The sequence below is a fragment of the Pleuronectes platessa genome, chromosome 4, assembly GCF_947347685.1.
Source record: "Pleuronectes platessa chromosome 4, fPlePla1.1, whole genome shotgun sequence".
NCBI classification, from domain to species: Eukaryota; Metazoa; Chordata; class Actinopteri; order Pleuronectiformes; family Pleuronectidae; genus Pleuronectes; species Pleuronectes platessa.
The window spans coordinates 11,277,056-11,290,499 of NC_070629.1; the positions used below are offsets into that span (position 1 = coordinate 11,277,056).

At 41.3% G+C, this 13,444-nt stretch overlaps 1 protein-coding gene across 1 annotated transcript; it reads right to left on the reverse strand.

Moving 5' to 3' along the window:
• Positions 1-262: 262 nt before the first annotated feature.
• Positions 263-13,226, reverse strand: zbtb34 (zinc finger and BTB domain containing 34). The gene is made up of 2 exons (XM_053420333.1): positions 12,892-13,226; positions 263-6,820 (listed from the first exon to the last, which is right to left on the reverse strand). The coding sequence occupies exons 1-2, from the start codon at positions 12,916-12,918 to the stop codon at positions 5,276-5,278; spliced, it is 1,572 nt and encodes a 523-aa protein (XP_053276308.1). The 5' UTR covers positions 12,919-13,226; the 3' UTR covers positions 263-5,275.
• Positions 13,227-13,444: the final 218 nt, after the last annotated feature.

Sequence of the window (13,444 nt, forward strand, 5' to 3'; positions counted from 1 at the left end):
GTCACAGTTGCACTTGCATCAGGTATTCCTCCACTTATCTTTCATATACCGTCCTACTGCAGGGTTCTGAATTCCATACATGCCAGACACACAATATGAACATATAGGGTGTCTAGGCGTTCAATGCATCGTAAACAAGATAATTAAAGGGTGGCTGAATAGTAGAGTCTGCTCTTATTTTCCCTTTACATCAGAGGCTTTGCATGAGCTGTGCATATGTAGAAAGACAATCGATCCACTTGTGGGGAACAAAAAAGACAAATCAGAGCCAAATCAGCGTCTTTATTTTACAAACAAACGCATTATTCTATTGACATTTTTTTATATAATAAAAAAGCGATTTACAAGCTTAAGAACCAAAATGAAGCAGCACAGAATGATTATGAGTAAAATATATAATTTGAATAAATATATTTTATTTCATGCTATAAAATAAATTCATAAATGGCAATAGATACAACATCAGCTCTAGCTAGCTTCATTTACTTCATAGTTGTACAAAACAGTAGAGTTCTGAGGTTCACAGTTGGGTTGTGAGGTTGTGTGTAGAGTGGACAAAAACAGGAGTTGGGGCGTTACTACTGCCATGGTTCAGCTCGTGGTCTCCAGAGCTCCCCGAGCTACAGCTCTGTGGAAAATATGGTGGTCATTGAGACTTTGAGGCAGAATGTTAGGGGACCACTACTGAGGACTTGTTTCCCCACCTGAAGATAAGTGCACAATTATACTATGGCCATAAGGTGTATGTCCAATGAGACCACTTTGCAACACGATATACCCTGAGTTCTAAGTTTTTTTTTGCCTGGTCACCAAATATGAGCCAGAGACGTTATAGTGCAGGGTTTAGAGAGTAATAAAAGGGAAAGGGACAATAGCTAGATTGAAAACTTCCCCTCTTTATCCTCAACAACTACAACTAGTCTCGGCGCCTGGGGAGCTACAGGAGATCAGTGAACCATGACATGACAGCAGAGAGCCCGCTCCCAAACAGTGGCTATACAGCGCCAAATCCCTTTCATTATTTAACACAGCTTGAGGTGCAACTCTGAACAGTGCCACTGAGTTTGACGACTGAACCACGTGCTCAGTTCTTGTGTTGCAGTTTACTGACTATCCACTGGAGTTTCATCATCATCATCATCATCATTTAAAAAAGAACCATCAAGTGACACCACTTTTCATTTATATATATATATTTTCTGAAGAAGGAAGCCGACCTGTCCAATGCTTCAGAAAATATATAAAAATAAATCAATATCAAATTGTCCTGGTCCTACTTAAATCAACAGCTCCCTGACATTCAGTTTGTTTGATATATGACAGGCCAATATTCCAATAGGCTTGATGATCCCAATACACCACTTCTAAAAAGGTTATTGCTTTTTTTCAGAATACACAGTGGACAGAAACTGACAGAAAAGCTATGGAAGACTTAAGATTTTTTTCTAAGCCTGTATCAGTGTTCGTAAACTACCTGAAGTGAGTTTATTATAAAAGGAATAGGACGAGCTGCAATTTCAAAAAAGTAGTCTGACAGCCTTCCCTGTAAACACTTCCATTTGATTACTTGTGGCCCATAATGCATCTCTCGCTCCTCTGAGGTGTGGAACGAAGAGTTGACAAAGAGTCGATTCGAGTGTGTCAAGTTAAGCTGGTTCTGTAGATGTGTACTATCACATAAGTAACTATAGTTCATGAAAAGCATTGAAACCATTTCCCCTCAATTCACCTATGATGAAGACATGGACTTGTTTACTCATTTGATAAGGAAAAAAAACCTGATTAGTCTAGAACCACCATTTAAGGGGAAAAGGTCCCTAACAAAGTGACTGAGGCCGTTAAAGGTGAGTTCCTCAAGGATAACTACAGAGAGATCTAGACTTCCCGGATGGAATTGGTATGTACTATCAACGAAAAACTGTAAGTGCACAATTGATGACACAAATACAAGTTAAAAAAAAAATATTATCCATTGGCAATCTTATACATTTTTTGTGGTTGAGCAACGTGCAATTCAGCTACAGTATATGAGGGTAAGCTTGTTTTTTTTCTCCACAGTTTATCATCAGCTAAATACCCAGGCAGCTGTTCCCCTGCCAGATGCTCAGAGAGAACAGGGAAGAAGTAGATTTACGTTTCTCATGCATCTCCTTCCTTCATCGAAATGTCTACAACTACAGTACATTGCAAAGATTGTCCTCGGTGGCTGGAGAGAAGGTATACAGTAAGTCATGGGGGGTGGTGGCTTGCAGGGAACAAGTCTGCCTCGTTTGATTGTAATCAACTGCTACAAAATTAGTTCAACCTTAAAATCACTTCTCTGTCCTATGACAAAAAAAATTGACAGAATCACTTGAATAATTTCTATGCATTCTCATCGTTGGTACCACTTAACAGTAAATAATGTGGCCGTACTTTGCTATAATATCTCAATTCAATCCACTTTATAAATGCAAGAGGCACAGGGATCTAAGTGCCAGAATCTAACATGTAAAGCTTGTGGCAAGGCACTAAGTTTAAGATGCCACTTTTTGTTGAGTATTCTCTCTCTTGTTGACATTGGCTTTTAACAATTACAATTGCACAACTTTTATATTGTCAGCTTTTGTATGGCTTAATATGTTAGTCAAGACTTTGCGGCTTAATGTCTTTTTAGCAAATTGTTCAAATATGACACAAGTGATTGTTTTAAGCTGGGAAACATACATTCCTTGCAAGTAGCAAAGAACTAGTCCTAAAACCTATTCTTCTTAATAAGCTTTCAACTATACAATATAGTCAAACTTCACTGTTAAAATTCACCTATTAGTCTTTGGTGTTAACATCTTGGCACAAAGTTGTTTTAGCAGTTTGTACCTATAGCTCACAAAACATTTCCGACAATAATGCAAGATTTGCTAATTTTGTCTACGTGAAGGGCAAGAATCTTTATAGGCAAAATCTAATTATTCAGTGACGGATTTTTGATGAGGTCAGATCAGCGGTCACATCAGCAGCTGACAGAAATAAACTTGACTTAGTAAACATTCATCTAAAAAAGAACTGTGTAGGTTTGCCAACTGCGGGTGATGAACAAAAGTGTTGGTGATAAATGTGTAGACAAAAAGTTAACAAAAAGCTAGCTATTGCGATTTTTTTTTTATTTCCCGAATTTTTTTGGGATAGTCATCTTAGTCGTCAATGAGTAAAGACCATGACCGCACATTCACTGGGATCAAAAGAACTGCACTCTTAAGGTTACGTTGGACATGAGCAATAAAACACAAATTTCTCCCACCAAACCAACATTTAGTAGAAAATTATATGAAAACTATAAAATAATCAAACTCAAATTGATTGACATAAACTCAACATGGACCAGACCGGACCGAAAACAAGTGGGTGCTCAAAAAAAGGCCTCAAACAGCTGAATGGCAAACAAAAACAAAGGACAACAGAAAATGAACCACCCAACTGAGCTCTAAATTTGTGGAATATGACAGGATATTTAATGAGGCCTTCTAAGTGCCTTTATGTTTAACTGTGAATGTATATTATTTCAAATCAGAATGGACATAAAACCAAGTCTATATATGCTAAATAAACACCCCCATCCGTGACCCCCACAGTTCAAAGAGTATAGATAAAATACAAGGTTGTCATATGCTTGACTTGTAGCCAATATAATTCATTTGATTACAGTCTAATCAACGTTCGCAATATTTTTGCTTGGAGGAAACCAAAATCCCTGCGGTGAAGCAGTAATACTCTGACACTGTTACTGCATCAGGCTTAAGACTTAGATTAGCACATTTTATCACTGCTCCCGTCCCACCCACCAGCTATCTCTAAAAGCATTTACCTCTTAGCCTTAGTCTAGCTATGTCACATCTATGTCATAAAGTAGGATTGATAAAATAAGGAAAAACATGTTCCAAGTCTGCATTTGACCCCAACCAATGCAGAAAACAAAGATCACAGATCGACTGTCCCATCGTAAAAGGTAGGACAGAGTGAAAGACAAAAGGAAACAACCCATAATCCTTTCAAATAAGGTGAGAAAAACCATGTCAAGATGGCTGAAATTCCTTTGTTCTTTCTGTTTGCATATTATTCAGACTAGGATACTACATTGATTTATGTGAACAGATCCACGGCTGTTCCTACTGTGCTGAGTTGACAGAATGAGTACTTGTGTCTCAGTTAGATGCTGAGTATTTACCTAGAAGCCTACCTCACAACAAAACACATAGAATAGTTCAGTATAAATCTGCCACCAGAGTATAAGAGGAATATAAATGTTTTCACTGTGAGGATGTGAATAAACCCATTACATGGATGACAGCATCTAAAACCACCTTGGCGAACAGACTGAGATCTCCAGTAGTGATACGAGTTAAAATCCTAGAGTGTTTTGTAGAACAAACGTTATAAGAGAGCAAAACAATATCTTGAAAGTATGCAGGGCCATTCTCTTACTCTGTTCTGTGCATTTGCCAAAAACAAACACACAAGCTAGCAAATTTAATGCAATTCTAACATAGCACCTTCTTAATCATCATTTTAACCTGGCTAACAATGAAACAACTGACAAGGACTTTGTCCCTGATCCATACAATCAGCTAGGAATATTTCCTGTTAAGTATCAAGGCTTTGTGAATATTCTATACAGGGTTTGGCAAAAAGATACTGTACAAACAACCTAGAACGGATTTCAAACGGAGAAAATATCTGTGCCTGGTAGGTTCTTGGCTATGAGGTAGAACCTGGTGAGTTTCATTTTAAGTTAAAATACTGTCTGTTATGAGTATGTATAGTTGTATCATGAGGTATTGAACGGATATGTCACACAAGCTTTGCACTGGCAGAAAAATCATTCCTTGTGAGTAAGTGACCTCCTGTGGCCACATGTGCAAAAACAGGTCAGGTAAAAAGGTGATATGACAAGCATCTTACCAGAGCTTTCACATTATCAATTATTGCAACATGCCTATATAACTCTGTAAATATGTTTTAAAAAAACATTGAAAGATAAAAAGATAAATCAATAAGGGGGTCTTGATTATTGGGACCTCCTCAAAAATAGTAAGTTGTTACTCCCTTTGCTTGTAAGAATCAAATTTCTATAAAGCACCCATTTCCTCATGGCATTTTTCAACTTTACTTTCACAAAATTGTCAGAAACCCTTAATGCAAGAAATGTCCTTACTAGAGGGCGCTGATTCAAAACAAAAAGAGTCCATTAACTTGAGTTGAAATAAACACTTCTTAAAGCTTCTTTAACCTGAAGCAGAACCTAAAAATCACATCTGGATGCTTGAGCCTCCTCTGGACTACATTTTGAGCTTTCCTCCATATCATTGGCCGGTGCCTCTTCTGCATATTGTGCCTCAAAGGCCATCCCCTCAGACGCTTCCTCTTGGTCCTTCTGGCCTGAGCTTCCCTCCTTCCTCTCTGGAGAATTAATATGATTGGTGCCCTCTGATGCCCCCATGTGCTTCTTCCGCAGGTGCTGGTTAAGGGTGCCCTGAAATGGGAAGCATTTTCCACAGATCTGACAGTGGAAGGGCTTGTTGTCCGTGTGGCCTCGGATGTGGTACTCGAGTTGATCTTTCCTTGTGTACTTCTTGCCACAAAACTTGCAAACAAACGGAGTGATTCCCATGTGCAGGCGCATGTGGCGGTCCAGGCTCCCTTTCTGATTGAAGGTCTTTCCACAGTAGATGCAAATGAGTCTCTCATTGTAAGGGTACCATTGGCTTCTCAAGCTGCGCTCGCGCACATCATTTTCCAACCCTGTGGCGCCAACAGTTGACTCGCTGTCATCTGAGCCTGGTTTGATATGACTCAGTATCCCTGCTGGGATGGCCAGGGGGCGCTTTGCCCTGGCTCGCCCACCTCTGAAGCCACTGAGTATGGAGCGGGAAGGACTAGAGCTGCTGAGGTTGACAAAGCATGGGGACATGTTTGAGGACAGCCCTGAGTAAGAATAGGTAGCAGGCTGGATGACAGGACAGTAAGAACCCACACTAACAGCCAATACCTGTTCTCCATCCACCAACTCTGTGTGGTAACCATCATCACCAGCTGAGGAGCTGTCAGAGTAAGTGGGCCTGTCCGTCTTCTCTACTTTCACATGCACATCTGTTACTAACCCATCTTTGCCGATCAGTTCCACTTGCTCGGTTTCTCCCTCCATGGGAGTATCATGCTCTGACACACTATCACTGCTTCCACGGTCCGACTGGCCTTCCTCTTGCTGCTGCCGACCCCGGCCCAAGCTGTGCCCTGTTTGAATCTGCCGGGAGTAGTAAGGGGGGGAGATCTGGGTAGGGTTCACAAAGAGGTTGCTGTCATTGACCCCATTGCGACTGGTCTGCGAGTCATCCTTCTCTGGGCTGCAGACACTAACTGGGAGGCTAATCTTGGAGTGGATGCTCTCCAAGATTTGGGTACACTTGTCAATGATGGTCTGCATCTGTAGAAAGCTGGCAGCGGTAAGAAAACTGATTATATCCTTGAGCTGCAGGGACATGTGACCTGTGTAGCAGAATGCGAGAAGCTGTTCAAACACCTCAGGGCTTTTAATGACCGAGATGGATAGGCCACTCATGGTGCTGAGAGCTGAGTGGTCACGGAAGTACGGTGAACTAGCTGCCAGCACAGCCTTGTGTGCTCGAAATGGCTGGCCCTGGATGTGAACGATGATGTCACACAGCTTCCCTTGCAGCCGCAGCTCATTGAGCTGAGTCAGAACATTGTTACTGAACTCCGGCACATCGAACTCAATGTAACTGCCGTCGTCCATTTCTTGGATATGTTTCTCCAGTTTGTCGGCAGCCTGATGGGAAAGAAAAAAGAGGGGGAAAAACCCATTAGGTTTTGAAACACTTCATTTGTTGTGGATTGCATTTTTTTTTATGATTTCACAGTTAACAAAAAAACTGTTCAATGGAACACAAATGAGATGGGAAACATGAACTTGAGGCTTATTTTATACAGTACTGTATATGAGAAATACCAGGCCAGTGATGTTTGGTTATTGTGATTTCTCTCTAAATATGCCTGCAGTAAGCTCTTATGTGCAAGTGTTAGGTCGAGGTCTATCTGCCTGCTGGAACTACATAGCCGTTGCAGGATTCAAGAGACAAAAAACTAGATAGAAGCTTTTCCAGCAATGACTGTGAAATGATTTCCTGCCGAAAAATCTGCCTGACCAGTCTCAGCTGTCAATCATGATGTTTCACCAGCTTTTTATAGCATCAACCTCTCAACATCCATTTTGATAAGAGAAAATACTGGCTGCCATCAACTTACTTCAGCAAAGACATGGACACAATTTAAACTGTCCAGAAAAATAATGAGCAAGGAGTAACAATGTAACTATGTGCATCCTGAGCAGATACAAAATGAAGTCCATTGAGATATGAGATTTTGGTCATATCATACAGCCCTACTTCTACTTTACCTATGCAAGATGTCTAAAAGGAAGTTGAAGTAGGAAAATACCGGAGTCGGAACCACAACAAATATTCAAGACCCTTCAACAAAACCTCACCCAGTTACAATATCTGCAAAAACATCAGATCTAAAACAACAACTGCCACTGGAGAAGACATTTGTATTGTAAAGTTATTGTAAAGTTACCATCCAATTCTCTGAATGAAAAAAAAAAAAGAATTGTATGTCACAACTTTTGTATACAACGTTATACGCAAGTATACACTGTATTTATTTATTTATCATGCATCTCTCGACAACTTTAGCTGACTGCACAAAAGCTTTGGAAGACAATCACAGCAACATGATTTTCCTGAGGTATTACAGATGTTTACATCTGGTACAGTATGTCTTATTTATACTGGCTGTGTGGTAATTTAATTTTAAAATCTCACGTGTTATAATATATTTATAAGATGATTTATTTATCTATTCAGGGTTGCTTACTTGACACAGTGCACCATCTATGCCACACAATATCTCGACTAATGCACCTATTGGCAATTGTCATGTTAAATTAAAAATATATTAATGTAACTGCTCTGAAGTCAATTATTAATGTAAACATTAATATTTAATAATGCCTTGTTAAATTTCAACAGTTGCCTGTACAACTATACAAGTGTAATTATCAGTTCTCTGATAACCTTTTTCACATTCAGTGTTGAAACTCAAAGTGAAATATCTGAAATCGCTGACTCAGTGGTGATACCCAGGCCTACTTTTATTTATGCTCTTTACAGTGATGTTTACGGTCCCAAATTTATATTACATTTCTCATACTGTAAATACTGTCCAAATGAAAGAATTGAGACAGCACAGACTAAATATTATGTAGTCAGACAACTTTACTGTTAATCCTTAAGATAAACAAAGACATCTCATGATCTACTAAGCCAGAAATGCTGAGAAATCACCAACATGATTCAAATTGTCTCCAATACATATTTAACCATTTTTACCTGATATATATATTTTTAACACAAATAAAGTACAACATAAGCATTGAAATACTGATGGTAGAAGTGAAAGTATTAGAGGGACAGAGATAACAAAGAACACCAGGTAATGCAAAGATGCAATTTAGAATAAAAAAAATATGATCATATGCTCATATTTTGTCAGCATACATTAATTTGTATTCATTGTTAATTTATTCTTTCAGTGCCATAACTGCTAAATTAGAAATAGTGACATGAAAGTACATTAAACAAATACAACAATACAGTGTGTATATGTTTGGCTTCCTGTGGCTAATTATAGTCTTAAGAGGGGGAAATACAGGTATATATAGTGCATTTGGAAGAGTAAGAGGAAAATCTGGTTCTACGTGAAAAGGTGAGCATGCACCAGGTGTTCTTGAATTGAATGTCTTTCCTTTTAGAAGCTTCTCTGATGCATCTGAATTAAAGTGTCAAAGTAATGCCACTTTAATTGTGTAATTACTGTTGATGCTTGTTAACCCTTACACTTCCGATGAGCACATCATTGCCCCTCTGTGAGTTAAGATATTTCATAACATGCTAGCAAAAAACTTTGATTGAATCACATTTTGGCAAAAATATCAACAATTAAAAAATCAAAACCCAGCAGTACAAGGCCTATAGCGGCACAGTAATACACTCACCTGAGCTGGTTAATAAAACATTAACCAATGTAGACTCTGCCTTCCTAACAGAACTAGTTAAACCACTCCTGTCATATATAACTACAAAAGGTGCATATTGTATAAGTCTGTGTTTGTAAAAGAAAATATATCCACGTTCAAAACCACAACCGGATTCCATCTGCCCTCACCCTATCTCTTCTTCTGAACCAGCAACCCCCCACCAATGCTGGCAATTTAGAATGATCTTCTGCACATGCAATCCCTGTCAGCACTCCAGTTACCAAAGCATGCCAAGACACCTGTCCAACCTGTCCATATGTTCTCATCCTGGCGCAGGAGAGGGAACGTTGTAACAAAACAGAGAGAATCGTAACAACGTGTGCATTATTTTCCCTCCCCCACCTCTACATAGAACATGTTCATACACCATATCACATACCAGCGATGGCTGCCAACAAGATGCATACTGGCTCGTGCCAAGTTGACGGCCAGCCAAAGAATGTGCACTCAGAAGTTGAGACGCACATGCTTGGCTCATGTGGGAGAACCAAAAATGTTAAAACTCAGCTCAAAAAGTCCATCTGTGGCTCATGTTCTCCGCCTGGTAATAAACCTGTTTGACACAGCTGCTTCATGTAGGTACAGCGAAAGGATGCTGAGTATCTTGTGATAGTTTGGCTAACCAAAAGATCAGCACAACTGTAGTGGAAAGCTGCAGAGTCTTGTATGGAGTCAAAAAAAAAGTAGAGGATAAATCAATGTCAGCAGCTAAGCAATGTGTGCTTTCTTCAACATCAGCAGCATTTTCAGACCAGATCCAGAAGAGAAATGCTTAACAGGCAAAGGTTAGAGAGAGCAATTTAAAATGGATAGCACAAAACAAGATAAAAATAGATTGTGTTACATTAAAGGGATGGCGTGATGTGAGGAACTTTGCTAGTGCAAGAATAACATACATTGTGGAAATTGTTAAGAGCTTAGAGGGAAGTTAATATGCAGAGCTACATATTGTATGCTTTGCCTTTGGGTGTGTTCTCTTATTTGACTTGTTTATTGTGAAAAACTGGAAACCAAGAAAATGGTTAGCTTTCATTACAGCCTTTTCACATGCCTGTCATATAAACACAAGTGAAAGACTTAAAGGATCTCATTATCCGTTTCCTACAACATGTCCATTCTTAACTTTGCTCTGTTAAAAGCAAATGCCGATATATGCTACTCCGTTTTTTACGGACACGGACAGATAGGACCGCCCTCTTCGCCGTGGACACGCCCTCTCAGGGCACCTCGGAGAGCTCTTCCGGCACCTCTGATTTTTCTAACTACACGTCGGCTTGTCGGAGAGCCTAGGGATAGCCCTTGGCTGTGAATGGTCCGCTAACGACAGCATTTCGGAACTACATCTTTTCCGGACCTCAAGCCTCCCGTTTCATTCCCTATATCACAATAAACCCAAACACAACTACGTTTCTACCATTAATGTGACAAGTGTGTTAAGCCAGCGGAGTTGTCCGGAGGACGGTGGCTGGTAAGAGCATTAACGGCATGTGTGTACGGTCACATACGGTAATAACGAACTTTCATAACGGCGCTAGCGTGCTAGCCACCATGCTAACTGCGGTGGTAACAGCGCAAAAACCTGCTGTGACGACTTTAATTCCACGGCTATCATGACACTGTTTCTCAAACACCGTCAGGTTAGAAGCAAACACTTGGAAGTAGTTAGTATCGGGAGTCCCTGCTGACTGTGTGTGGAAGCTGGGGGGGAAGCTAGCTGCTTCCGTGTAGCTTGAAGCCGTGGAATTTGCAACGCAGTTCGGAAACTATTATATGTGGTACTTTATTTGTCCCATGTCACTTAAGTAAGATGGCCAAGTTCTTGGTGACCCTGTGCCACTCAAGGAGAAGGCTTCAAAATCAGATAGATATGTTTTAAGAATTTTACTGGAGAAAAACAATGACAGTCAAATGTTTTCCTCATGCAAGAACTGATGCATTCAGACGAGAGTCACTTTGACCCACAGCAACCAGACTCCAACTCTGTCCTCCATAACTGGTGCTTTCCTCCAGCAGATGTTACCCTGCGTTTTGTCCACAGTCAGGTCTGGCAAATGTACTGGTCAAGTTTGCAGCATGAAAGGTGCTTTTAACAACCTGTACTCATTATCTAGGACACTATACCGCTCCATTGTCTTCTCACCTATATTGACAGCCTGCAGTGATTATGCTGCTACGAGTACAGTTGGTCCTCAGAACAGCTTTTATCATCGCCAAATAGGCAGGGGAACTGTTTGAGCTGCATATCCACCATTTGCTATTAGAAAAATTCCCGTCAAAAAACAAGTTGAACAACATCACAAACACAAAAGTAAAACGACATAGATGTACAGAACACAACACATGGCACCTGCTGCTGGGGACAGTATCACACCACTGCACCCACGCCCCAACCATCTCTGAATAACCAGATTTTACCACAACAGACCTCACAGGGGCAGCTATTACTTTCTGTATTTTTAAACCGAGATCAACCTATTCACCTAGCATCTAATTTCAGCCATAATGGCTCCAACCACCAAAGTTTTACAGCTTTTCCCCCCGGAACAGAAACAGGACTATAAAAGCGGCTGCAGTTAAATGGGTGCAAAACCATAATGCCTACTCATGCACATGCTGAAATGGCCCTGGCTCTGCTCTGTTCTGACATGCCTTCTAGTTAAAATATTTGGACTGGTGTCAGATGCAGTATACAGGAATACCGTGTGCTTTCTTGGTTTCTCACTGGGTGGTGGATGCAGCAGGGTGGGAGATCTCAGGGCTGAGCTGCCACACGAAAACAAAGTCCGAGGTAACGGAGGTGAACTCAGGTGTACTGAATAACCTGCCATGTCCCTGCACTTCGTCCTTTGCTGTCCCATCATAACACACCGCCCAGTGGCTTTACATTAACTGGGACCAGGAGCGGTGCTGACACTGGTTTCGTTAGACTTCAGGTTCACTATCTGACAGTATGACCACACACGGGCCCGATGCCGCCCAGTACACTACGAGACGTTATCACAAGTGTAAGCTACACATTTAAGAATTAAAAGTCACATTTAGCCGTGTTAGCATCACCGTGTATGAACACTGCTGGACGTTAGCATGATCTACTGATACTGTAGCATCTGCACACAATGCAGACACACAGGGGAACCAGAGTGCGGCGTTTGAAACTTTACCATTCTGTCAGTGCTTCACTTAGCCCCGTACTCGAGTTAGCCATCGATGTGGGGCTCTACATAGCGGAGCGGCTAACGTGAGCGTTAGCTCGACCACCACCCTCCACCTGCTTTATGTTGCCATGTCTCCACTGTTTCTCATTTCTACCGTAACTCATAGTTAGATTGGTGTTGGTTCAACATTACTATCGACTCGCAGGGGTCGAAACAGCCAACTACCAGGCAGCAAATAGCCACAGGCTAACCAGCTGTGTGTGCTACCCTGACACCGAACATGTATTACATTAAAACGCGTAACTTCTTAACAAACTTCTCTCTTTCACGCACAGCTTGTTAGCTTGCGAGTTAGTCACATTTCCCATAAGCACAAGCCGTGACAACATTATAGAGTGTAGTGGCTGAGTTTGCAGCGTCGGACACGGACACAAAGTGTGTCGGCTGTCATATGAACTAGCCGCTGTGCTCGCTAGCTTAGCTGTCAGCCAGGGCTACGTAGCGAACAGCAGCGGCTAATGCTAACTAGCAGTTGGTCGCTAGCGTGCGGCCGCAGACAACGATCCCCCCTCCCGCCCCATTACTTACAGTGTGAGGGCGAAGACGAGCCGACATTGCATTACGGTGACTTGTCCGAGCCGAAGTTCGAGTCCGCCAAAATCACCGTCCTGCAGATTAGCTCGAAACCTTGTCCATTCCCCTCGGTAGCTCGCTAACACTACAGCCAGGCCTCCCCCCTCTCCAGTCCAGATGTGTCAGACAGTTGCTGCTGCAATTTTTTGCATCAACAGGAAGTGTTCTTTTGGCTCTTTGCATTCATTCTATCAGTGAGTTTTGCAGCAGCCCCTCCCTTGCTCCTGTCAGTGCTATGTGCTGAGACATCTTGTTCTTTAAAACATGACGTGACTCAGGACATATACATGCGCAAAAATAAAGAATCAGTGCGGAGCGGCAGTGGGTTTCTTAATGAGTTGGGGGGGGGGCAGATAACTCCACTCATCCTCTTATCTGCTGACAAAAGCCTCCGTTAAGGTTGTTCATAGGTCAAGTCATCTGCTTTCTGACAGAGAGAGGGAGCTCTAAATGTATTAATGTGCTTTTTCTACTATTTTATCTGAATTTTATACAATAGTTCTTTACA

Bases quoted from the DNA above. Each gene is read 5' to 3' on its own strand.
- zbtb34 (XM_053420333.1), bottom strand. From the start codon at position 12,918: ATGTCGGCTCGTCTTCGCCCTCACACT. The intron at 6,821-12,891 runs GTAAGTAATGGG...CTTTCCCATCAG, and splicing joins CTCGTCTTCGCCCTCACACT to GCTGCCGACAAACTGGAGAA.